Source organism: Girardinichthys multiradiatus, chromosome 14, assembly GCF_021462225.1.
Source record: "Girardinichthys multiradiatus isolate DD_20200921_A chromosome 14, DD_fGirMul_XY1, whole genome shotgun sequence".
Taxonomy (NCBI): domain Eukaryota; kingdom Metazoa; phylum Chordata; class Actinopteri; order Cyprinodontiformes; family Goodeidae; genus Girardinichthys; species Girardinichthys multiradiatus.
This window is the reverse complement of record NC_061807.1, coordinates 35,780,227-35,804,624: the sequence shown is the minus strand read 5'-3', so window position 1 is coordinate 35,804,624 and position 24,398 is coordinate 35,780,227. Positions and strand designations below refer to the sequence as shown.

Genomic DNA, 24,398 nt, shown 5'->3' with positions numbered 1-24,398 from the left:
GCGTTAGAAAGTGCGATTGGGTGAATGTGGCTCTAGTGTAAAGCGCTTTGAGTGGTCTGTATGACTGGAAAGGCGTTATATAAGTTCAGTGCATTTACGATTTACATGAATCCAGAAACTCAACAGTGAAAATATCTAGAGATAAACCGATCAGGACTGGCCACAACAACTTCACTGAGGCCTGACCTCCCATTTAAAATTGTTGTTGATTCTCATGTTTTTCCTAAGGACAGGAACATATTGTGATCTCTTTCCCTCTAAAATTAATGCCCAAGCAACTAAAACTCAGTTTTTGTGAACCCTGTTTCAATTTAACAAACAAAGATAGTGGTTTTGAATTGAAACGTAAATGAAGGGATAGCAATTTCATTCCCAATTATACCTCAGAGAATAGGTTCTTAAAATTGATTTGATTTTTACTAAATTCAAAAGAGAAATTGCTTTAAAAATCAGCTGTTTGTTAGCATATTTGCAGACTGAAGAATGTGGATGTTTTTTTTTTTGGTTTTAAAGAAATTAATAAGCAGGAAAAAAAGCTGTAAAAAGGTCTTACTTTTGCAGCTTTCACGTCGCTGCTCAAGCCATGTAGCTTCAGCCATATCTGACCATTGTTCTTGTTAGGCAAATCGTCCGCTCCGATTCCAAATGTCACCCGGAATATCCGTTCAACCGTGCCGTGCATGGAAGTTAGAGATCCCCGCAGCATCCCAGCGCAAGCAAATTCATCCTCGACCTCTGGATCTCCGCTCCCTCCATCTCCACTGCTCCTTTTACCGTCCATCATGTGCTCTTAAATCAGTGGCTGAGAGTCAAACATACTGTAAAAAAAAACAAAAAAAAACATCAGTCTGTTAGGGAGGTTTTTTTTTTATTCTGAGTGTATAATAGACTGTGATACCAGCTGACATTTATTTTCACATCATTGACGGAACCAAGTAACTCCAAAAACTTGTTCAAAGCTAGTTTTATTTTGGTGAGATGATGGAAGAGAACACCAAAATGTGCCATCATTTAATCTGAATTACAGCTTCTGGTCCTGAAATGGATTTATACCTCTGTAAATAAGATGGCTAAATGACTTAAATGTGGGAAATTTCAGGGGATTCTTGAATGCAATGTTTGCTAAGGTATAGACTACAATCGAAGTGCCATGGAGTCTCATCGCTCGTAATATATTTAGCAACTTGGATGAATTCTCACTTTCCTTGATGCCTAAAACGGCTATTGATATTAGCACCCAAAACATATTTTTTTAGGATGGTTCGCCAAATGGCTGCCTAAGAAAGCTTGCTTATACTTGGTGTGTTTGTCTGTATTTGCACAGTACTTTGCTGCTATACTACAGTCACTTTCACCAGAGGGAAACTTCTAAGCTTCAGTCAGTCTTCTTCGGTTTTCATTAATCCAGAGAGTTTTTATGAGATTCTGGGTGGTAGTGTGGCGGCTCTCTCTGGGATTTATCGGAAACGCAGACTGTGGAAATGGACAGGTACACTTGTCAAGCTCCGCCAGCGGGGACTGCGTTTTTTTATAAACTGTAAACCAATTTTATTCACCAAGGCAACTCTCCTCATTTGTTCTGGCCAGTGTTAACATCCCACCACAAGCCTGCACATCAATAGCTGCACATCAGGTATTCACCTGAGATGGTTCTCAAAAGAGTCTTGAAAGAACTTCCCAGACGTTTACTGAGAAGCAGCCAGATGGTTTTTTTTCAGTCATTACAGCAAAGGGCAGCTACTTTAAAGATTCTAAAATATAACATATTGAAAGATATTTTACAATTTTTCGGTTTGCTACATAATTGCATATGTGTTCATTCACTATTTTAATGCCTTCATTGAGAATCTACATAGAATGTAAATAGTCAAACATAAAGAAAACCATAAAATGAGAAAAGCCTTCTAAAACTTTTGACCGGTAGTGTATAAAGTGTGCCACTATGTAATATGAAATATATATCAACTACATTTCCCACCCACTGATATTCATTCACCAGTGAATTCCCACAGACAGACTCGAATGTTTCTATCATGGGGCACTGTTCAGAGTGACCCAGCGGTGCAGACGAATAGCCAATCGTGTACATTTGCTAGGGCAAATACATAAATATATGTGGCCAATGCATGATGCAGAATTTCATTGCCTTGGGGGAGTGAAAATATCACCCCTTGCAGGTAAAAAAACGCTTCTGCGGTGCAGTCAATGAGAGGGATGATGAGGAACTTAACGAACGAGGTGCAGCTTCCACTGAATTTAGTGAGATCCTGATTTATCTACCCGTTCGCAAGAAGAACAGTGAAGGATAAAATCTGGGTAAGGAGCTGGGACCTGACAAGCAGACCAAGGAGAAAAATAAAGCCTACAACCGGAGTTTTTTCAAGAGTTGGTTCGAGCGCAAGTCGTGGCTGACTAGCTGTGGAATAGCCAATTCACTTTTCTGTTTTCCCTGCATTCTTTTAGAAAGTGCCAAATGTGATTTAACGTGGACATAGTCAGGACAAACCAACTTGAAGCATCTCTCTGAATGCATTAAGAAGCATGAACAATAAAGAGTTCATATGGAAAACTGTGTCAAGCTAGCTCAGAAAGATTAGCACTACGGCGCAGCTGGATGATGGACACTGCGTTGCGGTAAGAAGGCACAATGAAGAGGTTAAAAATGGTCATGTTTTATTTAAACTCTTTAACTATATAAAGTTTTGTGGTGCTTTTGAACTGGCATTGTGGACATGATGAAAGGGATGTTGTTCAATTGTATTCATCGTTTCACTGTTGATTCCATTTCATATATTGGAGTAAGTAGAGAAATGTATTGTTACATCAGCCCTACCAAGAATATTTTTCACCAGCCACCACTGCTATAAACCACTGTTCACTTAAAATCTGAGGAAGCTGAGTTGGACCAAAGAAGAAGATTATAGTAGTGGGGACCAGGTCCTATATAAGCAGGCTTATAACAGACAGACCAAGGAGAGCAGGGCAGCTAATGCTCCATTTTCCATTGAAGGTTCCAGCTCCACACGTCTGTACTCTGCTCGGTTTGGCTCTACTCGCCACGGAACCTGTAGTGGTCCATTGACGGGTGGAGCTACCGCTTGAAGACCTGCCTCCAGCTGTCAGTGTAGTCCGCTGTGCCGCTATTACGTTACTGAGTGACATAGTCACATTTAGGGAATCTATGGGAAGATGTAAAAAAATAAAAATAATGTTTTTATTATTGTATATGCAAAAATGCCTTATTTATGTTTATTTATTATTTATTTCAGAAAATAATCTGGAACATAGCCAAAACTTATAAAATAAGGGAGGAGAGACACCACTGTGAGGTCTAGTAATGCTCCGAAGTTTGCCTAAAGATTAGTTAAAATCTTCGGCTTTATTAGGAGGTTTTTGTCTTAGCCATGGCAATAACGAGGACAAGGACTTTAAAGCACAAAACCCTGGACTTTTGACCACGGTAAAGTTAGTTTTAGGTTTGATACTGGATATTCGCGCTCCACAAATTCAGCTTCCTGCAGAATCTTCCTTAAGGGCCACCAATACATTTCCAAACCAACACTGTTGAGAAACAAAATATTAATAGCTTTCGGTTCATGTGACCTAGTAATACAAAACTACCTACCAGACTTTTCATTTTGCTTTTAAGAGATTTACTTTTTACTTTTCCCTGCATTATCTTGGCAAAAACTTCTCATGGCTCCTCGTCCCCTGGCCAATCAGTGAACAGCAGTCTGTTCACGTCACAAATAGTGACCCATTCACACACAAAATCCACTTTCACACAGAAGGACTACCTGCACCAACGAATCTAAAACCCCCTCCCCTCTGATCCCCTGCCTGCACTAACGACCGCTCAGGAAGATGATGGTTCTTTTAGCACCAGAAGAAAGCTCCAGGACCTGACAGGATTTCTCATGTCTACCTGAAAGCAGATTTTCATGGTGCTGGTGTAATACATTACAATAAGAGTAGGTTTAGGACTGAATTATAGAAACAAGAAATCATAACAGTACCAGAAGTAAATTCACAGATAAACACCAAAGAACTCTAAACTTTCTATTTCTCTCACCCTTTCATTAAGTCTGGGGCATACGAAGAGGCTTGAGTGCGATCTGAGGCGATCAATTTATCGCAATAAACATTGTACAAAGATTTTCATAAATTAATAACAAAAATTAAGAACCAAAAGATAATTACCCCAACAATAATAATAATAATTACAACAATACCCCATGGTTAGTATTATATTATACTCTATTATATTATATTATATTAACAAATGCATTGGCAGCACCAAGCTCTGCGCTGGATGGGAAGTCGGTCATTCAGGCCCCAGCAAGACACATCATAGGTCATGTGATTTAGTGTCCACGGTTTTGACGCAGTATAAGTTGATCACACAATAATAAAGGCCACACAATTAAAAGAGAGGAAACAAAGTAGTTAATTCACCTTTGAAGCGATTCAGAGTCTTGACTAAAATAGGAAATAATCCACAATCAAACAATGGAGGTTGTTTTGATCTTCTCCTGTCACAGCTGAAAGAAGTTTGGTTCTGCTCGACCACAAACACACAAACTGCTTAAGCAATCAACACAATCTACTTACAGCAACTTCACACATGACGCTTTTCGGAGGAAATCTAAACTGAAAGCACAGAGGGCCTGTGGGGTAAAATGGCATCTGAGCGTTTCACCTCACATCTGTGTTGGCAAAAAACAAATCAGGAAACAGAGGCGATCCTCGTGTTGGAAACATAACAGCTCAACGTCAGAAGAACTTTTAAACATTAATCCAAGTCGTCTTACGTTAGGGCCGACCAGTCCTGCGCGTTGGTTTCTAAGAGCGGCTGGTTGCTCGGTCTTCCGCAGTCATAAAACAACAACAAACAAGTGAAGAGTCCAAAGTTCTGCCGTGCATCTCTCTGGAGCCTCGCTGCTCGGTAGGAAGGCGAAGGAGGGGAGAAGCGGCGGGCGGAGCCCACGGTCGCGTACAAACGGCGGTCCCCGGCGGAGCTGCGGCCTGAACCCGAACCGCTCATCACATCAGCGGTGAAAAACCCCGAAGGTAAAACTGAAAGTAAGACAGGCAGCTCATCTCACAGACAGCGCTGCAGGCGACGGGACACATCGCGAAGGCCACACTACTACAGTGTTTCTGCGACTGCGCCTCAAGTGACAGTACATTAAATTCCCGTAAATTCCCCCAAATTAGTCTTTTAATTAAAGCAATAGCCAGTAATCAACTGTACACAATGAGGTCTTTCTTTTTCCACACATTAGGCTTATAAAACACATTTATGGCTTGAAGAAGTGCGTCTTGAGTTGTGTCAGGCAGAAACAAGATAAAGGGGATTTCCAATGACGTCACAGGTGGATTTTTTTGTTGTTGTCTATTTTAACCCTCTGCTGCTCTGACGAACCTGATTGGTGACTTTTCATTTGAGCATACTTTCCACCCGACTCAATTAAAACCACAGATATTTTCTTCACTAAGAAGCCATTTAGGGGAAGAGGGGGTAGTTTTCTGTGTTAAAGACAGGATGAGAAGCATTTCCTTTGTCAGTTTAAAACAAACAATGATATATCATGTTCCTATGCCACGAAAGCATGACATCCATTTGTCTTATTTCAACGTTTCTTTCTTCTGTTTATACCACTTTTCAAATGGTAAGTTTAGGATTAAATAATCATAAACAAAGGAAAGTTGTCTCAAAACAGAACACAGAATCTACACGATTAAAAGGGAAGGAAAAGTAGCAACATTAGACACCATATAGTCTAAAATTTACAGGAGATGAAAACACCTACATGTATAAAATGAAACTTAAAATAATAAAAAAAGGAACTAAATATCAAAACATACAAAATGTGCAATAAAAATGAACAAAATGAAATTAAATGTAATGCCCTGTAATGGACTCCAGGGTGTACCCTGCCTCTCGCCCATAGACTGCTGGAGATAGGCACCAGCTCCCCTGCGACCCACTATGGAATAAGTGGTAGAAAATGAATGAATGAATGAAATTAAATGTAATATATATGTGACACAAAATCATGATGAAAAAAACCCAACAATATACATGATTTGGAGATACAAAGTCAAACTAATTAGAAAGAGATGTGGATTTATGAAAAAAAGTTGAATACATCTGAACAATGAACAAAAGAAAGAGAAACAATAATAGAATATATACAATTTTAATTAAAATTCAAGGCCAACTTTACATGTACCTGATTTGAGCAATTTGATACACATATTTAATAAATTTTTGCTAAAATCAGTTAAAACCATCCAACTAGCTAGGAACCTTCCTTTGCCACAAACTCACTGTCTACTACAAATAAACTATTGCTGATAATGACTTCAAAAACCTCACTTCAAAAATAAAATAAAACTAATAAAAACAACTACTAATTACCAACAACAGTGTCCATCCCCTGGATAAGCAAACTAACTGCTATTTAGGGCCCCTGAACCAATAGAGCCCCACTAAAGAGCAGAATCACTTTATTTTATTTATTTAATAATTATTTTCCATAAGCAGTACATCTGCAATTATCATGCAAAATAAAACATACAGCTGGAAGTTATCCTCTAAATTAAAATTTTCCCAGGGCCCTGTCCAACTTTGTGCTGACTCTGGCTTATTGAATAAACATTTGAACGTAGAAGATTTAAAAGGAGATATTAGTTGGATCAGAATCAGAATCAGCTTTATTGCCAAGTTTATACATACAAACAAGGAATTTGACTCTGGTACACTTTGCTCTTTGGTTTTGTTTTTGCATTACAGAATATACATATTTACAATGTACAAATATACACATATATAAATAAAAAGGTGCATTTGCAACATCTCTATGCTGTTGTTTTGTACTTTATTGAATGTTCAGCAGAGAACTGAGGTGACTGATGGTAGCTGGAAGCACCCTAAACCCTATCTTCAAACTATTTTCAACGCGTTCATTTAAAGTCATAAAAAGTGACTTGATTGGGTAACACTTTCCATTTAACCTGAATCAGACGAGAATCAGATTTATGATTAACAGGACAAGAAATACAATCCTGCTTATTGTGCAACCTGGAAGCAGAACTGAGTAAGATTAAGGGGATGGCTATGAACAGTTTCACTTCTGTTTTCACAGAAAGCTACAAACTGTGAGACGATCGTGTGGAATGAAAGGATTTTTACTCTCCTGAGACTCTGTTGTGACAGTTGAATGATGAGAGAGCAGAACAAGTCCCAACGGGTGAGTGGTTCCCCTCTTTCTTTGAAAAAAAATAACGTTGATCCTTTAATAAGCATAATAAGCATGACTTTGTGGTAGAAAGGTTGTTCAGGTTTTTTTAATAATGAAAAAAAATCCTCTTTTTGAACTTTTAAATAAAACTTTTAAATAAACCAATATATGATAGAGCACAATCTCAAAAAAGTTCAGATTATGTTTTGAAGCCATTTTACTGCAGGTGATTTGTTTTGAGTCAGAAATTTCCGCTGGGTGTTGAGCACGTCAAAACAACAAAAGAAAATGGCTTTCTACTTACGGAGTGATACGTAAGAGGGAGAACAATTACAGCATTTACGTTAGATGGGAGAAGTCTTGGAGAAGAAGTTAAACCTCAAACTAAAGGGTTAAGGGCTTGCGGTGTGCTCAGTTACATGAACAGGGTTGTGTATTTCTTACAATGGTTGTAGAGGGTGTGGGAATTCTTTAGAGTATACTGTGTTTCTGTTTAAGGGAGGATAGAATATCCTCAGATTGGTTTAATTGGTTCTAAAATCAAATAAAGAGAATCAAAATAATTGAACTATAGACAATAAAAAGAATTCTGTATACAGAACTATAACTATTGACTTTTTACTTTAGTAAATTACCCAACATTTGTCTAAATTAAGGGTGAGACTTTGACTTGGTTGTTGCAGTTTTGTCCCTCATTGACAGTTTATTGGTAAAAGTCTTTACATGTTTAGGGTCACTGTATTCCTACATCATCATCATCAACTTTATTTATACTTTGCTTTAACACCAGCCACACCTGAAACAAAGTGCTGAACATCAAATAAAATAACAAAGGTAAGCACACAACAAGGTAAATAACTTAAAAGCTCAATACAAACATAGTATAAACCAAACAATAAAACAAATAAAATCAATACTTATAAACTAAGAATAAAATCAAGTCCCTGTTGGGTTGAAGGCCAATGAGTAATAATACGTTTTTAAACGAGTTTTAAAATAGGCAGTGAACGGGCCTGTCCAGTGTGCGAATGTAAAGCATTCCATAACCTAACCTTGAACCTACATGTTCACATATTCCCCTTTTTGTATTTGAGTGAAACAGTTAACAGTGTTCCAGGTATTACTTATTACTGTCCAAACCCACAGGCTGCAAAAATGTCCAATCCATTACAGAGCCTCCAACATTACTCTACAGAGCATCACATGAATGTTGTAGTAACACGGTACCTGTGCTCAAACCGTATGTTTGCATATGTGACCTTGAGCGATGCAGTTGGTTAGACATCAGTATTTATTTTAAACATCAATTTCAGTAGATATTCAGCTTGTTGATGTTCATCCACATATTGGTAAGAGCAATATTAATCAAAAATTAAAAAAGTAAGGACTGTTTTTATTATTATTTTTTAAATGGCACATCCAAAATTATTTATACCCTTTTCAATAATCAAAATGATCAAGATGTGTCTCATTTAGGTGGGCACAACATTCTGTTCAAAGTAGGCCAACTATTATTGGCTTCCCATGTAAAGCTGGCTTACCTGCTGGGAACTTCTAAATGCTGGCTCACTGGCAGCCTTGAAGATCAGACAGGAATCTGAGCGGCTGCCGATATGTCAAGACGCTCAAACCAAAAAATCACAGAGAAGTCATACCTGGCATCACCGCGACAACCAGTTTTTTGTTTACACTACGGTAACTGGGATTGTAAAATGTACCTAAATTATCCACAAATTCTGTTTTGGCTCTAATTAATAAAAATAAGTATGGCACAGTTGTTTAGGGCTCTTTTCTTGCTGGATCCATCGGAAATTCTTCCAGTTAGCCACTCTGGACCTGGGTGTTCCCAGACATGCTTTATATAGTGTTGCTTCTCTTCTGTTCTTGAATTTCTTTAGATCGAGGCATCGTGCATTGGTTTTAAAGATATTTCAGCCTGATTAATATTGTTTAAATGAGTTTGTGAGTCTATAAATCTAAACAATGAAAAATGTCATAAAGTTTTTAATAATTTAGAAGGCTGAAAACAATACATTCTAAAGTATTTTTTTTCCACAAACATGATTTTGTTTCAGTTGGTACTGGGCTTTTACCATTTTGTATGCAGTTTTAGTCCTTAAAAAGTAACCTGAAAAAGTTGTGAGGTTTTATACCAACCATGCATTCCCTATAATCTATTCATAACCTGGGGATCATAGTCGTATTTCACAATTGTTAGAACTCCTAATTAGAATGAATTAGGAAGAATTCATTAAAATACTTAACCGGTGCATCATTACTTTTTCTTTGCAAACTATTTTGACTGGTTAATATTATTTGTTGTCATATAACGTGTTTTCATTCTTCTAACAATATTCTGATATACATGTGTTGAAACAGTATAAAATCACATCCTACACAAAATAAAACTGAAAGCACAAATGTATGGAGCTAAATTGGAGCCATAAAACCTGAACCTGAAAAATAAAAGTTTGTTCAAAAGAAAAACATTTGAACCTAAAAAATTATTTTTAACCTCCCCCAAAAAAGTGTGAAAACTGGGACAAAAGCTTTGCAACTGAAAAAAACCCAGATGTGAAACTGGAAAAAAAAAAGTTCGAAACTACTTTTGAGATTCAAGTTTTGTTTTTTCGAACTTGCAGTTTTTTTCCGGCATCAAACTTTTGGCCCTGTTTTGGCGTGGGGTCGGGGCCTCAGATCATGGAGGTGCGGAATCATGACTGACAGCTCAACACAGCTGCTGAACATGTTCCCAGCTGTTGCATTCAGGGACCATGGAAACTGGAAATATCTGTAATACATCATCGATATTCTATATATTTGTGATTGGTTTTGAAAGATAACATGCTTCACCGATAGAAGCAGCTTACGTGAATACACGACGCGCATCTCAGAGGAGAAAATATGATCTTGACATCATTTTAAGTCTGTGTTGGAGATTTCACATGCTCTCAACATCTAGTAAAAGATCCACCAGACTAAGCGGCGGGACTAAAGCCAGATGCAAAACGAGACGGTATTTTCCAAAAATCCTAATTAAGCTAGGACTTGTTTTCACATGGACTGGACTCGGGTTTCAGTTTCTGGTGCATTTGATTAAAACGTGTTTGGTCTTCATATATATATATATATATATATATATATGATTCGCTCATTTCGCTGTCAATCAAAAAGGGATTCAGCCTCAGACAGATCACCCAATCATCATGCAGAAGCTGAGCGTCCGGCCAGCCGAGGCCAGCCAACTGCCCCATAGACCCCCAAGCCCTGCATTTTTGCTTCGCTATTGAACTCACTGTTTAAAGCACTGTGAAGCTGCGGGAATGAGTGAGAGGAAAGCCGCGTCGTTACCAGTGATAAGAAGCTGATTCTGAACAAAAGTTGAGCGCGTTGTAGCGCATATTTAGTCAGTGACATGTGCACACAACAGTATATACTTGATCACTTATTGTTTGACAATTTAAGGGAAGCTGAGCTTCCCTTGCAGTCTTAGAGCAATCGCCACTGATATATATATAAATCTCCGTTTGTGTCTGGCATCCAGCAGAGAGGTGTGCAGTGCATTTCTCTGCTCTATATATATATATATATATATATACTGTATATATATACAGTACAGACCAAAAGTTTGGACACACCTTCTCATTTAAAGAGTTGTCTTTATTTTCATGTCTATGAATATTGTAGCTTCACACTGAAGGCATCAAAACTATGAATTAACACATGTGGAATTATATACTGAACAAAAAAGTGTGAAACAACTGAAAATATGTCTTATATTCTAGGTTCTTCAAAGTAACCACCTTTTGCCTTGATTACTGCTCTGCAAACTCTTGGCATTCTGTTGATGAGCTTCAAGAGGTAGTCACCTGAAATGGTTTTCACTTCGCAGGTGTGCCCTGTCAGGTTTAATAAGTGGGATTTCAAGCCTTATAAATGGGGTTGAGACCATCAGTTGTGTTGTGCAGGAGGTGGATACAGTACACAGCTGATAGTCCTACTGAATAGACTGTTAGAATTTGTATTATGGCAAGAAAAAAACAGCTAAGTAAAGAAAAACGAGTGGCCATCATTACTTTAAGAAATGAAGGTCAGTCAGTCCGAAAACTTTGAAAGTGTCCCCAAGTGCAGTCGCAAAAACCATCAAGCGCTACAAAGAAACTGGCTCACATGAGGACCACCCCAGGAAAGGAAGACCAAAAGTCACCTCTGCTGCGGACAATAAGTTCATCCGAGTCACCAGCCTCAGAAATCGCAGGTTAACAGCAGCTCAGATTAGAGAACAGGTCAATGCCACACAGAGTTCTAGCAGCAGACACATCTCTAGAACAACTGTTAAGAGGAGACTGTGTGAATCAGGCCTTCATGGTAAAATAGCTGCTAGGAAACCATTGCTGAGGAAAGGCAACAAGACTTGTTTGTGCTAAAGAACACAAGGAATGGACTTTAGACCAGTGGAAATCTGTGCTTTGGTCTGATGAGTCCAAGTTTGAGATCTTTGGTTCCAACCAACGTGTCTCTGTGCGGCGCAGAAGAGATGGACTCTACATGCCTGGTTCCCACCGTGAAGCATGGAGGAGGAGGTGTGATGGTGTGGGGGTGCTTTGCTGGCGACACTGTTGGGGATTTATTCAAAATTGAAGGTATACTGAACCAGCATGGCTACCACAGCATCTTGCAGCGGCATGCTATTCCATCCGGTTTGCGTTTAGTTGGACCATCATTTATTTTTCAACAGGACAATAACCCCAAACACACCTCCAGGCTGTGTAAGGGCTATTTGACCAAGAAGGAGAGTGATGGGGTGCTGCGCCAGATGACCTGGCCTCCACAGTCACTGGACCTGAACCCAATCGAGATGGTTTGGGGTGAGCTGGACCGCAGAGTGAAGGCAAAAGGGCCAACAAGTGCTAAGCATCTCTGGGAACTCCTTCAAGACTGTTGGAAAACCATTTCAGGTGACTACCTCTTGAAGCTCATCAACAGAATGCCAAGAGTGTGCGGAGCAGTAATCAAAGCAAAAGGTGGCTACTTTGAAGAACCTAGAATATAAGACATATTTTCAATTGTTTAACACTTTTTTGTTCAGTATATAATTCCACATGTGTTAATTCATAGTTTTGATGCCTTCAGTGTGAAGCTACAATATTCATAGTCATGAAAATAAAGAAAACTCTTTGATTGAGAAGGTGTGTCCAAACTTTTGGTCTGTACTGTATATATATATATATATATATATATATATATATATATATATATATATATATATATATATATATATATATATATATATATATATATATATATATATATATATATACACACTGCTCAAAAATATAAAGGGAACACTCAAATAACACATCCTAGATCTGAATGAATTAAATATTCTCATTGAATACTTTGTTCTGTACAAAGTTGAATGTGCTGACAACAAAATCACACAAAAATCATCAATGGAAATCACATTTATTAACCAATGGAGGCCTGGATTTGGAGTCACACACAAAATTAAAGTGGAAAAACACACTACAGGCTGATCCAACTTTGATGTAATGTCCTTAAAACAAGTCAAAATGAGGCTCAGTATTGTGTGTGGCCTCCATGTGCCTGTATGACCTCCCTACAACGCCTGGACATGCTCCTGATGAGACGGCGAATGGTCTCCTGAGGGATCTCCTCCCAGACCTGGACTAAAGCATCCGCCAACTCCTGGACAGTCTGTGGTGCAACGTGACGTTGGTGGATGGAGCGAGACATGATGTCCCAGATGTGCTCAATCAGATTCAGGTCTGGAGAACGGGCCAGTCCATAGCTTCAATGTCTTCATCTTGCAGGAACTGCTGACACACTCCAGCCACATGAGGGCTAGCATTGTCCTGCATTAGGAGGAACCCAGGGCCAACCACACCAGCATATGGTCTCACAAGGGGTCTGAGGATCTCATCTCTGTACCTAATGGCAATCAGGATACCTCTGGCGAGCACATGGAGGCCCCTGCGGCCCTCCAAAGAAATGCCACCCCACACCATTACTTCATGCTGAAGGATGTTGCAGGCAGCAGATCGCTCTCCACGATGTCTCCAGACTCTGTCACATGTGCTCAGTGTGAACCTGTTTTCATCTGTGAAGAGCACAGGGCGCCAGTGGCGAATTTGCCAATCCTGGTGTTCTCTGGCAAATGCCAAGCGTCCTGCACGGTGTTGGGCTGTGAGCACAACCCCCATTTGTGGACGACAGGCCCTCATACCATCCTCATGGAGTCGGTTTCTAACCGTTTGTGCAGACACATGCTCATTTGTGGCCTGCTGGAGGTCATTTTGCAGGGCTCTGGCAGTGCTCCTCCTGTTCCTCCTTGCACAAACGTGGAGGTAGCGGTCCTGCTGCTGGGTTGTTGCCCTCCTACGGCCTCCTCCACGTCTCCTGGTGTACTGGCCTGTCTCCTGGTAGCGCCTCCAGGCTCTGGACACTACGCTGACAGACACAGCAAACCTTCTTGCCACAGCTCGCATTGATGCGCCATCCTGGATGAGCTGCACTACCTGAGCCACTTGTGTGGATTGTAGAGTCCGTCTCATGCTACCACGAGTGTGAAAGCACCACCAACATTCAAAAGTGACCAAAACATCAGCCAGAAAGCATCGGTACTGAGAAGTGGTCTGTGGTCCCCACCTGCAGAACCACTCCTTTATTGAGTGTGTCTTGCTAATCGCCAAAGATTCCATTTGCACAACAGCAGTGAAATTGATTGTCGCTGGTGAAAAAAAAATCCACATGTTCTCACATAAGAGACTATAAACAAGCAGACTTATTGAGGACATCTGTTGTTGGACATGTCTACAACCAGAAGGAGCCTCAACATCTCCAGGGATTTCAATTGATCAAAAGATTCTCAAAACATTAAAGGGGGCCTATTGTACAAAATTCACTTTTTGATCATTTTTATACTTCCATTTGGGTCTCTAATGCTTCTACAAACAGTCCACATGCAAAAAACAACAACATTTCACTCGTTTTTTGGTTATAAATGAACGCTTTATTTTTTTTCTAGAAAACGCGTTTCAAAAGCTGTGTAATTGTGATGTCGCATTTGCACTGTCACCTTGCCACATTACCTGAGTCCCGCCCTTGACTAGCAACTGAAGCGGAGCTCCACCTGCTTGATTTTCAGAAAAAGGATCACGTCTCCCTGGCTGGTTTTACGTTACAGGCGCTTTACAAGAGCTGCCCTCAAAGGCAGATGTTCTATTGGCTGCAAAGACCCAAATGTTTCCATGCACTTTCTCCCGCTGTCGGGCAACAGAGCTTCATGGCTTGATTTTATTTTTGAGGGCAATGTTCCAGTCACATTGCCGAAGACAGTACTAGTTTGCGTGAACCGCTTCACCGCAGACTGCTTTTACAACTCATATCAGTACACGTCAGGATTTGCAGAAAGACTTAGAATAAATCTGCAGTTGACAGAAATGTAACTACTTATTGTTGTGTCTTATAAGTTTTGGTTTCATTTTCACATACAAATTGTTGGTTAGATGATACTAATTTGGATAAAATTGACAGAGCCCTAAAACAGCTCATTGTGGAAAGAGAAAAATGGGGAAATCTCATTATCTGAGAATGATTTTGTGCAAAAAAATTTATTAACATGTTTTGCATAGCCCATAGACCTATGCCAAATGTTTAAAATGAAGTATAATAGGTCACCATTAGGAAAACACACAATACAATATCTAATGGCTTGTTGTTGCAAAGTCAACGTTTAACAGAACCTTTCAGCTCAACCTACAATGAAATATGTCTTGAAAAATAAAAGGATGTAACGATTTCTCTAGTGAACCATGGCGCTGCTCAGCTGTCCTTCTCCAGTGGTGATTAAGGAATCTCATCTGGAGGGCTGGGAAGTGATCGGATCCGGAGGATTCGGCCAGATCTACAAAGCCAGGCACCAGCAGTGGTGCTGCGATGTGGCCATTAAACTGCTTCATTATGATGATGGGTGAGTACTGAAACAGGGTGGCTGTTTGGTGGAGCTGTAAAAGAACTTACTGATGGGACAAACCTGCGACCACAGGAAGAGCCAGGCTTTGCTGCGTGAGTTAGACATGATGCGTCTAGGATCCAGCCCTTATGTGCTTCACGTCCACGGGGTTTTTCAAGGTCGATCGCCTGCTTCAAGATCATCAGTACAGCTGGGGTTGGTCATGGAGCTCATGGAGAGAGGAACGCTGGTCACCCTCCAGGTATGCAGCTGGTCCACACTGAATTATCTCAACGAGTCTGAAAGATTTACCATAAAGCTTGTTGTCATAATTCAATGAAATTTTGTCCTAGGGTATTGTTGAGTTGAGATGATCTGTTTTGCAACTTTCACAAAGCTTTGATTACGGTTGTACACCAAGTAGAGCTGGAAAGCTTTAGGAAAGTCTTGTGCTTTGAGTTAAAAGGACAAGGAAGTCATGAACGAACTGCTGTAAGTGCAACAGATGCAGTGTGTGCCATAAAAGATACCAATTGTCATCTGGCACTATGTTCATTTCCAAACAACAATTTCTTCACAGTAGAATACAGCACAAAGTAAAAAAAGGAGCTAAAAGAGTGCATTTATTGTAGTACTGTTTAACCATAACTGTAGAAACACCGGGAAAACCCTGACTATGTCTTCTTTTTTATCAGAAAACTTTACAAGGACGCCCACCCTGGCCACTGGCTTTCAGACTGATTCACCAGATTGCTCTGGGTATAAACTTTCTCCACAGTCTCTCTCCTGCATTGCTGCACTTGGACCTGAAGCCCAGTAACGTGCTGCTCGACTCAAATTTGAACGCCAAGGTGAGCCCCATGCTTTTGTCTGGACCTCCACATATTTAGATGCTTAGAAGAATTTAATAAAAATCATGATGAACTAGCAGAAGAGATTTGTTTTTTCCTTGTTAAAACAAAGAACTTTTGTGTCACCAATTTCAAACTCCATCAGGATCTTCACAGCTCAGGTACATTTGAGCCAAAATGATTCAAGTGACATCACTTTCGTATTTTACTCTATCAAGACAACATTGGAAAAATCTCTACAGTATCTCTAATGCTTGAAAAATTAACGGGTGAGAAGATTATTTACAGAGACGGAATAATTGACGCTTAACACACAGTTCTGGTCATAATGGGTGGTCAGCGCCACATTTATTCTGGGCTTTTGGTTTTTAATAATTTACTTGAATCATTCTTTTTCAAGAGTGGAATAGTCTACTACCACGATTCTTAGCTGGTTAGCTGGTGCATTAGTTTTAGGTTGAAAAGCCTCACCTTTACTCCTCTGAACTTTAATCCAACACCTGGTAGAACACCAGATGTATGTCCTGTTGGAACAACCAGTGGTTTCCATGTTTCAACCATCTAACCCAAAATGTCTTTGAGTCCGAGGGAAATTTGTCATAATGTTCAGGCATAACCCAGGAACCACCAAGGTTGAAGGTAAACTTGAACTAGAAACTGCTGGAAAAAAAATGTCTACAGTGAAGAAAAATTTACATCGCTATGGACTGGGAAGCTGCGGACCAACAAAGAAGGCCCTGATCCAAAACAAGCTCCTTCAAACTCAACAGAAATTTGCAGCTGCTTACCTAGACGAGCCAAATGATTTCTAGTAAAGGTTTTATGGTCAAACGGGACAAAGATGGAGCCATTTGGTCACAGTGAAGGTGAAACACTCAAAGCCAAGAGCACTATAGAGCACTCCAATGGGACAATGATTCCAAACATCAAAACTGGTTTGGAATGGATAAAGCAGGCGAACGACAGGCCCCTGAAATGGCCTACCCAAAGCCCTGACCTCAAACCTATTCAACATTTGTGACAGGGAACCAACAGGGTATAAAGCAGCTCTACCAATCCTACCAAGATATCCAGCCAGAAGTATGCCACAAGGTTGTTGATAGTTACAAAGCAAGAATGGTTACAGTGCAACTTTTCAGAAGGAATTTTAACCAAATTCTAGTGGGGCTGTACAGTATGGATACATTTAATTTTAAGTGGAGTACAGCAAAGTTGCAATAAATTGAAGTTTGTACGTCCAATTCTTGTTTTTAAAATTCTGTAAAGTTGTGTGGTCTGTACACCCTGGGTACAATAATTTACCTCAAAAAATGTCCCCTACCTTAATTAAATGCCACTAAATGGTCATTTGTTGTTTAATTTCACGTTTAATTTTTAATGTAAAGTATTAGTATTATGGTACAGTGGTACTAATATTCTCTCTACTCCATTGTGACTTTCTTCCCTCCTGCCCCCTTCTGCACTAGCTTACAGATTTTGGCCTCGCCAGGTTTTCCAACAGCGTCACACGAGTTACCAGTAAGGACAGCGAAGAGGAAGGGGGAACTTTGAGCTACATGCCACCAGAGGCGTTTGACATCTCATACAATCCCACGAGGGCCTCTGATATCTACAGGTAAAAAAACATCGGAGAAGTTTTAATATTCATAAATTAATTAAAAAAAATTAAACCCTCATTTAGTTTGGGTTAGTAAAACAGTCAACAATCACCTTTATTTATTAAAAAATTCAAGAACATTTTTAGAAGTAGTATGGACAAACCATAAAATCTACACAAGCAATGGGACATGTGGATGCTGAACATGAGTTCAGTCCATGTAGGAAGTGAAAAAATTAGGAAACACGTTTATTTACCGTACGTGTTTAAAGCAACTTGTCTGATTTCCTCTTTTGATGAAATGGCTGTAAAACCCCACCTGGGCCCCATTTCCTCAAATTCTGATTATAATGTTACCAACACAATAAGAAGGTGGGATTGCTGCATGGGGTCATTTGTAACTCTCCTAACCTCTGTTTCAGCTATGCTATACTGGTGTGGTCTATTGTCACAGGGAAACAACCATATGCAAGTAAGTCACCAACTAGTTACAGAGCTGACTCATGTTTTTTTTTTTTTTGTCAGGGTTCCTACATGATCTTGAAAAATCTAGAAAAGCATGGAATTTGCTTTATCATTTTCCACATCTGGGCAAGGTCTCTAAACAGCTTTACATTCAGGTTGAACTGAACTTTTAATACGGTTTACAACATAAAAGTAGCAAAGTTCACATCCTGTGCTTTAAAGAATCTGCGTTAGTTTTAGGATACGCCATTATCTATTTGACAAGACTTCTAGATTTGGAAATGAAGGCAATCTAAGTAAATTAATATGCCACAAAAGGCCCCATGCCACACTCTGGAAATTAGGAGCCAGCTGTAGCTTTTGTTGTTTCATTATTGTGGGACCTACAGATAATATGACCAGGCTACTATTCAAGCAGGTTCTTGATATTTTATTTTGTACTCAAATGACCAGAATATTACAAAAATACATGAAAATCATATGGTAATTTGAGTCTGGAAAAATACTGACTTTTGACATTAGGAAAGTTTGTTTGTTTTGCAGGCTAACATATGATTTTAAAACTAGAATTACAGGATCAATTGGTGAGAGTGAAAGCCGAAAGCTCATTCTTTCTAACTATGAATGAGTTGTGGTTCACCAATTTGCCCCAGAAAGTATGTCAGAGGATCAGTATCCGTTAAAATAACCAGCAAATTACACCAGTTACTGGCTGCTGCTTTTAATATTGAATATTAAAGAATCAGGAAGTATGGTTAACATCTCAATGAATAATGGTCAATGTCAGAAACCACTGTTGGATGTGAGTAGTTGCCAAATTAGGAACTCATTGTGGTAAAAACAGTCATTAGAAAGAGTTTTTGTGATTTTCCTGTTTGGCTCAGTCCTAAAAAACGCTTCCTTATAAAGCTTTTGATATTTGAGTTAAATGTCTTCAATTATGGTGGCTGGATCTCTAATTGGGTGTTTAGGACTCAGAATTATTGAGTACAAGTCTATCTGAAGCTCATTTACGAAAAAGTTGTTTGTTTATATTCTAAAAGGAAAAACTGAATTTGAACCATTATTGAGAAATGCCTTCATTTAATAGACTCATCCTTTATGCACAATCAACGTTTTCCAACTTGTTTTGTTTTTACAAATATCTGCCCTGTACTTCATTTTCAAGTAGAATAGCAGACAGGCAAGATATATACAAATTAAGATTTTTTTAAATATTAGTTCTACTACTGTGTTTTTTCAAAGTTAACACACCTTTGACTTTAATCTCTGTCTTTTCTACAGATGCCAGGTCCACCATAGTGCGGTTTCGCATTCCGGAGGGTGACCGTCCACCCCTGGATGAGATCAGGCGTCAGGCTGCAGTGGTGGCAGGACTGACAAGACTCATTCACCTCATGGAGGAATGCTGGGACTCAAAGCCCAATCAGAGGCCTTCCTCCCATAGTAAGTACAAATTTTAAAAATTTAAGAAATGGATGAAAGAACAAACCCCAATTAACACAAATAAGTGGTAAGAATCAATACTCTGGTTGACTATTTTGTATTAAGTTTAAAACCCTGGCAGTATTTTAAATTTGTGAATGCCATAGTATTTGTGTAATGGATGGTGTTTTCAGCCATGCAGCTGATTTTGATAGCTGCATCAACATAACACAACAAAGTGTGCAATAAACAAAAATTATTCAGAAATGTCCCATTGGCGGGTAATTGAATGAAACATCTGTCCATAACAGGCCAATATTAACCAACAAGAATACATGAATAGAGCCAAATTAAACTGTGATTTGAGGACATTTTTTGTCCAGTGAGAACAGGCCCTAGAGAGATAAACTGGGTGTGCGATTCTTAATCGTAACATAACTTGTGTTTCTTGACAGAATGCACAACTGTGACTGAAGAACTGCACAAGATGCACAAACACACAATTCATGACGCCGTCCATGAAGTGCTAAAGAAACTGGTGAGGAACTGGTCCAGTCAATCTGACGAGATGAAAAAGTTTAACATGACACATCACATTATTATTTTAATCCTAACATTTTGCACCAATCTGACTCAGTCTTTCTCTTCCTCCTTCAAGGACAAAGATGAAGAGGAAAGAATTGCAGAGCAGATTACCAGGCTTTCCATTACTGAGACTTCAGGTTGATCCATCCATCCATCCATCCATCCATCCATCCATCCATCCATCCATCCATCCATCCATCCATCCATCCATCCATCCATCCATCCATCCATCCATCCATCCATCCATCCATCCATCCATCCATCCATCCATCCATCCATCCATCCATCCAAAGCTGCTGAAATGAAATGCTACAATAAAACCATTTTGACCTTTTGTGTTGTCTTTTTATTGTTGTAGCAGTGGCCCAGAGAGTTCAAGCTGCAACTATCTGTGACAGTGCGCTGACAGGACCCCGGCCAGTTCAGGTAGGATTGAGAAAATACTGTCAGAAAAACTACAAGCAAGCCTTCCATTGTAAAAATCCGTATGTAAAATGACCCACTGTCAAATCCAACTAGGGTCCATGAAGGAAAAGCTGAAAACAGGTTAACATCACGATCATATTTCCACGTCAGCAGGATCAGAGAGAAAGGGTTTAACCCAGTGAAAAAAACACTGACGCAGAGCGATGTTGGGGAGATTTTTATTTCATTGCAGCAATTCGGTCAGTCCTCTGGTGTTACAACAGTGCAGATTTTTGCTGTCGTAAGGAGTTATTGTGCACATCACTTCCTTCTTTACTAGAGGGATTTTCACATGAAAGAGTGGTGAACAAAGTAAATGTAAAAGTCATCCTTCTAAACAAAGGTGATTTAATTAAACAATGGCCGTGTGTCATTTGAAATTCACTGAAAACAAACTGGAGTATGAATGAGTGTGTGCATGGTTGTTTGTGTGTTGTCCTGCGATGGACTGGTGACCTGTCCAGGGTGTACCCTGCCTCTCGCCCATAGACTGCTGGAGATAGACACCAGCTTCCCCGCGACCCACTATGGAATAAGCGGTAGAAAATGACTGACAAACTGGAACTTGTATGAAAGATAAAAAAAATCTTCTTGCAGCTTTTTGACATCGATGCCATGATCTGCAGGCTTAAATTCACAAAAATGTAATAAACTCTCCATCTGTACTGTGATGGAATAGGTACATATTTTAGAACCAGGGAGTCATTATCTGGTTTGCAACCAATACTTTAAAATATACTGCATATTTTTATGTCAAAGAGCATTATGTGTAGTACAAAGCAATAATCCAAATGTGAGACGTAACTTTACCTTATGTTTCAGGAAATGGCTGGTGGTGGGCCAGAAAATCAGAAAGATAACACAACAGTTGAAGGTAAGAAAGACACTGCTAGCTGATACCACTCATGATTAGGGAAATATTTGTATAATAATTCAGAACAATTCATCCGTCATGGCCACACATGTTGAGATGTTTTTAATTTTGTTTTAGATCCATCACCTGGCCACGCTACAAGCCTGTGTGATGTTGACATGGCCGGCCCAGGAAGAGACTGTAAAATGCTGTGGTCCTCTGTAGAACCTATTCAGGTGTCACCCCAATCTCATTTGACACAGCAATCAACTCCCAGAAAAGCAGTAGATCCCTCTCAGATGAGTTTAAAGAAACATCTGTCAACACAATACCAGGTCAGCATCTGTTCCTAGATACCCAGATAACTGATCTCTAGAAAAGTTTCTGGGAAGCAACTTTAGTTGAATAACTTTTGTAAACTTTAAAAAATGGAAGTCAGCCATATTAGCAATATTAAAGGCATCAGCTGCAGAGGATCTAGCTGCATGATGCGAGATATTTATATCTTCTTCTAGTTTTGAAATAAAAAAGAGAGATACAGACATTTGAGTGCTGTATCTTGGGGTAACCAAGTCTCCAACTGTTAGACGCCATCTCTGTGTCAGCTGGTTGAGATGGAGTAATGCCAGAAACAATTACAAACATAAAAAGGGGGAGTTTGCTAAGCTCTACTAAACTCTACTGGGACTTTAAAGGCAACAAAACACTCCAGACGAGTTTGGTGTGAAACAACTACAAATATGTGAAAAAGCAATCCATGAGTGCTATTAAGAATGGCGAAGGACCTGTAATGCTGCGGGCCTCTGTGCCATGTTCGACTTACTTTGTCCTAACAAAAATATTAACAAAGTCAAAGAAACCATGAGCTCCAACTATTGTGGGACAATCTTGAGGCAGGCTGAAAATCATTTTTTTTTTTTGTATTTTGTTAGCAATATAAATAATTTAATTGGAATCTTGCCCATCTTTTAAATGAAGACACATTTTTTTTTAAAACTGAACCAGTTGTAGTGAAAGAGCTACTCCCAGTAAACTTTAACATCTACATAAACTAAACTTTACCTAAAATACCTAAAGTGTAGCTATAGTTGAGCCTCTTACACAATTCACTCACAACTTTACATCAGTGCACCAGGACCAAAAAAAAGGTGCCAAAAAATAATAGCAAATGTATATACTTGCTCTGTTTTCTTTTACATGCCTTACACTGCTGTGTATTTTAGTCTTTGCCTTAAGCTCTTTGTCTTTATTTATATTTTAGGGTTACTTGCACCTCTTGAAAGTGTACTTGATTTGTTCAATAAAAAGTGGGTCTCCAGACATTTTAGCATGTTGAGTTACACCCAAAACAGGATTTCTGATCAAACACTCTTTTCTCTGCAGCGTCAGTTTTCCAGCCCTGATACCTTCCCCTGCCAACCCTCAACACCTAATACAGTCAACATTCATCTCTCCAATGTGACTGGATTTCAGTACGGAAACAACAACAAAATGTACATCTATCCTGGTGGCTCCTCTGAGAGGAAGAGGCACCCAACGGCGCCATCTACTGTTGGCTCCCCACACCGCTGAGTTGACCTATTCAATCTCTAGTTTCCTTAACTGTTTTTATTCCTTTTCAAGCAAAACAGTATGTTCTTTTGTGCTTTTTTATAGTAATTATTATTAATTATTTCTGTAGCATGAATGCATTTAAAACAGCCTTTTTGTAGCTTTTAATCAGCTTTTTTATTCAGTCTGTTTTTTTTTATGTTTGGAAGTTGTTTTACCAGCAAGCAAAAACTCCAGGCAAGCTTTTTGCACAGTCAGTGTCATAAATACAAGCCAAGACTGCTGTTGTTTTTTCACCAACTGTTTTCAGAAAATATCTACAGTCACTGTGCCAACATCCCTTAAGATACCAGAGCTCGCCATCACTACCAACTGACTGTAATTAAAAAAGGTAAATCTCTGCTTTGAAGCTTTTCAGAAATGCATTTTTAAAAAAGGTGAAGAAAACAGAGTTTTTCACTTTTTGATGGGTCATTAATCCTACAGTAACAATGTTGTTTAGTTAATATTCTACTCATGCAACAAAAATGTCTAAAAGATTGTCCATATAAATGTAATTCAAACATACAAATGTTACTTTTTGGTATAGGTTGAATTATTTTTGCTTTATTGTATGCAGGTGTCTTTGGGAACTGCAGGGCACGGTTCCTATACTAATTTTAATGAAACAGTAAAAACAATTTTTTGGGATTTTTGAATAATGTGTATTACGTGGCATGTTAGATTTAAATATTTTTCTCAACAGAAGAGTGCTGTAGCTTCAGTGAAGTGTTGCAGCAAGTGTATGTAAAATATTTTTATAGTATTGTTTGTGAAAAGAAAATGTTCTCTCCTAAAGTTTTGGGACCATTTTTAGCTGGATGGATTTAGTGTGAGTGGGTTGTTGAATAGTGAACTCGTACTGCGTTTCTTTTTAAATTTCTAAATCCAAAGAGACACCGCATGACCTTTGGAATTCCAACTTGCAATTTTAGAGGTGTGTCACAAACCACTGCCTCACAATCCATGATGGCAGCTGTATAAAGTAGGTGTGATAAAAGGTGTGTTAAACAGTTTTTACACTTCTGTGCTACATCATTTAGTAGCAATTCCTGGAGCTGGCACCATAAGCCTTTTATTCTGTCGGTACAAGTGAACAACTGAATACAGTCTATGCGTTAGTTTAAAAGTAAATCGGTTTACTGGGATTTAGAAAATGTAATAAATGTTTGTGTTTAGATCTTGTCACTTTTGTATTTACTTAATGATGCTTTTTAAAATGTTGTGATCCAGCTGGAAATGATCACATAATTTGTATTTTGTAGAGCAAAATGAAGGATCTCCTGTCCTCGATACTTACATTTTTGCATACATAGTCATATGCAATAAATTAGATTAAAAAGTG

General features: G+C 39.0%; 2 protein-coding genes across 5 annotated transcripts in view; one reads left to right on the top strand and one right to left on the bottom strand.

Moving 5' to 3' along the window:
• The window catches only part of khnyn (KH and NYN domain containing), a 24,298-nt gene extending 15,390 nt beyond the window's left edge, over nt 1-8,908 (bottom strand). The window contains exons 1-3 of one of the 4 annotated variants that reach the window (XM_047385005.1): nt 4,812-4,947; nt 4,612-4,706; nt 554-818 (exon numbers count right to left, since the gene is read on the bottom strand). In XM_047385005.1, coding sequence (XP_047240961.1) covers nt 554-784 — 231 coding nt within the window. In that variant the 5' untranslated portion in view covers nt 785-818; nt 4,612-4,706; nt 4,812-4,947. Of the gene's footprint in view, nt 1-553; nt 819-2,969; nt 3,120-4,611; nt 4,707-4,811; nt 4,951-8,788 lie in introns of those variants that run through there. The other 3 variants (XM_047385006.1, XM_047385004.1, XM_047385007.1) reach the window with 3 other exon arrangements.
• ripk3 (receptor-interacting serine-threonine kinase 3) lies at nt 4,933-24,398 on the top strand. Its single transcript, XM_047385008.1, has 14 exons — nt 4,933-5,070; nt 7,152-7,256; nt 15,077-15,240; nt 15,316-15,484; nt 15,918-16,073; nt 17,540-17,688; nt 18,093-18,142; nt 19,420-19,581; nt 20,016-20,098; nt 20,219-20,282; nt 20,504-20,571; nt 21,433-21,484; nt 21,602-21,798; nt 22,847-24,398. Exons 3-14 carry the CDS (start codon nt 15,083-15,085, stop codon nt 23,033-23,035), a joined length of 1,497 nt encoding a protein of 498 aa, XP_047240964.1. The 5' UTR covers nt 4,933-5,070; nt 7,152-7,256; nt 15,077-15,082; the 3' UTR covers nt 23,036-24,398.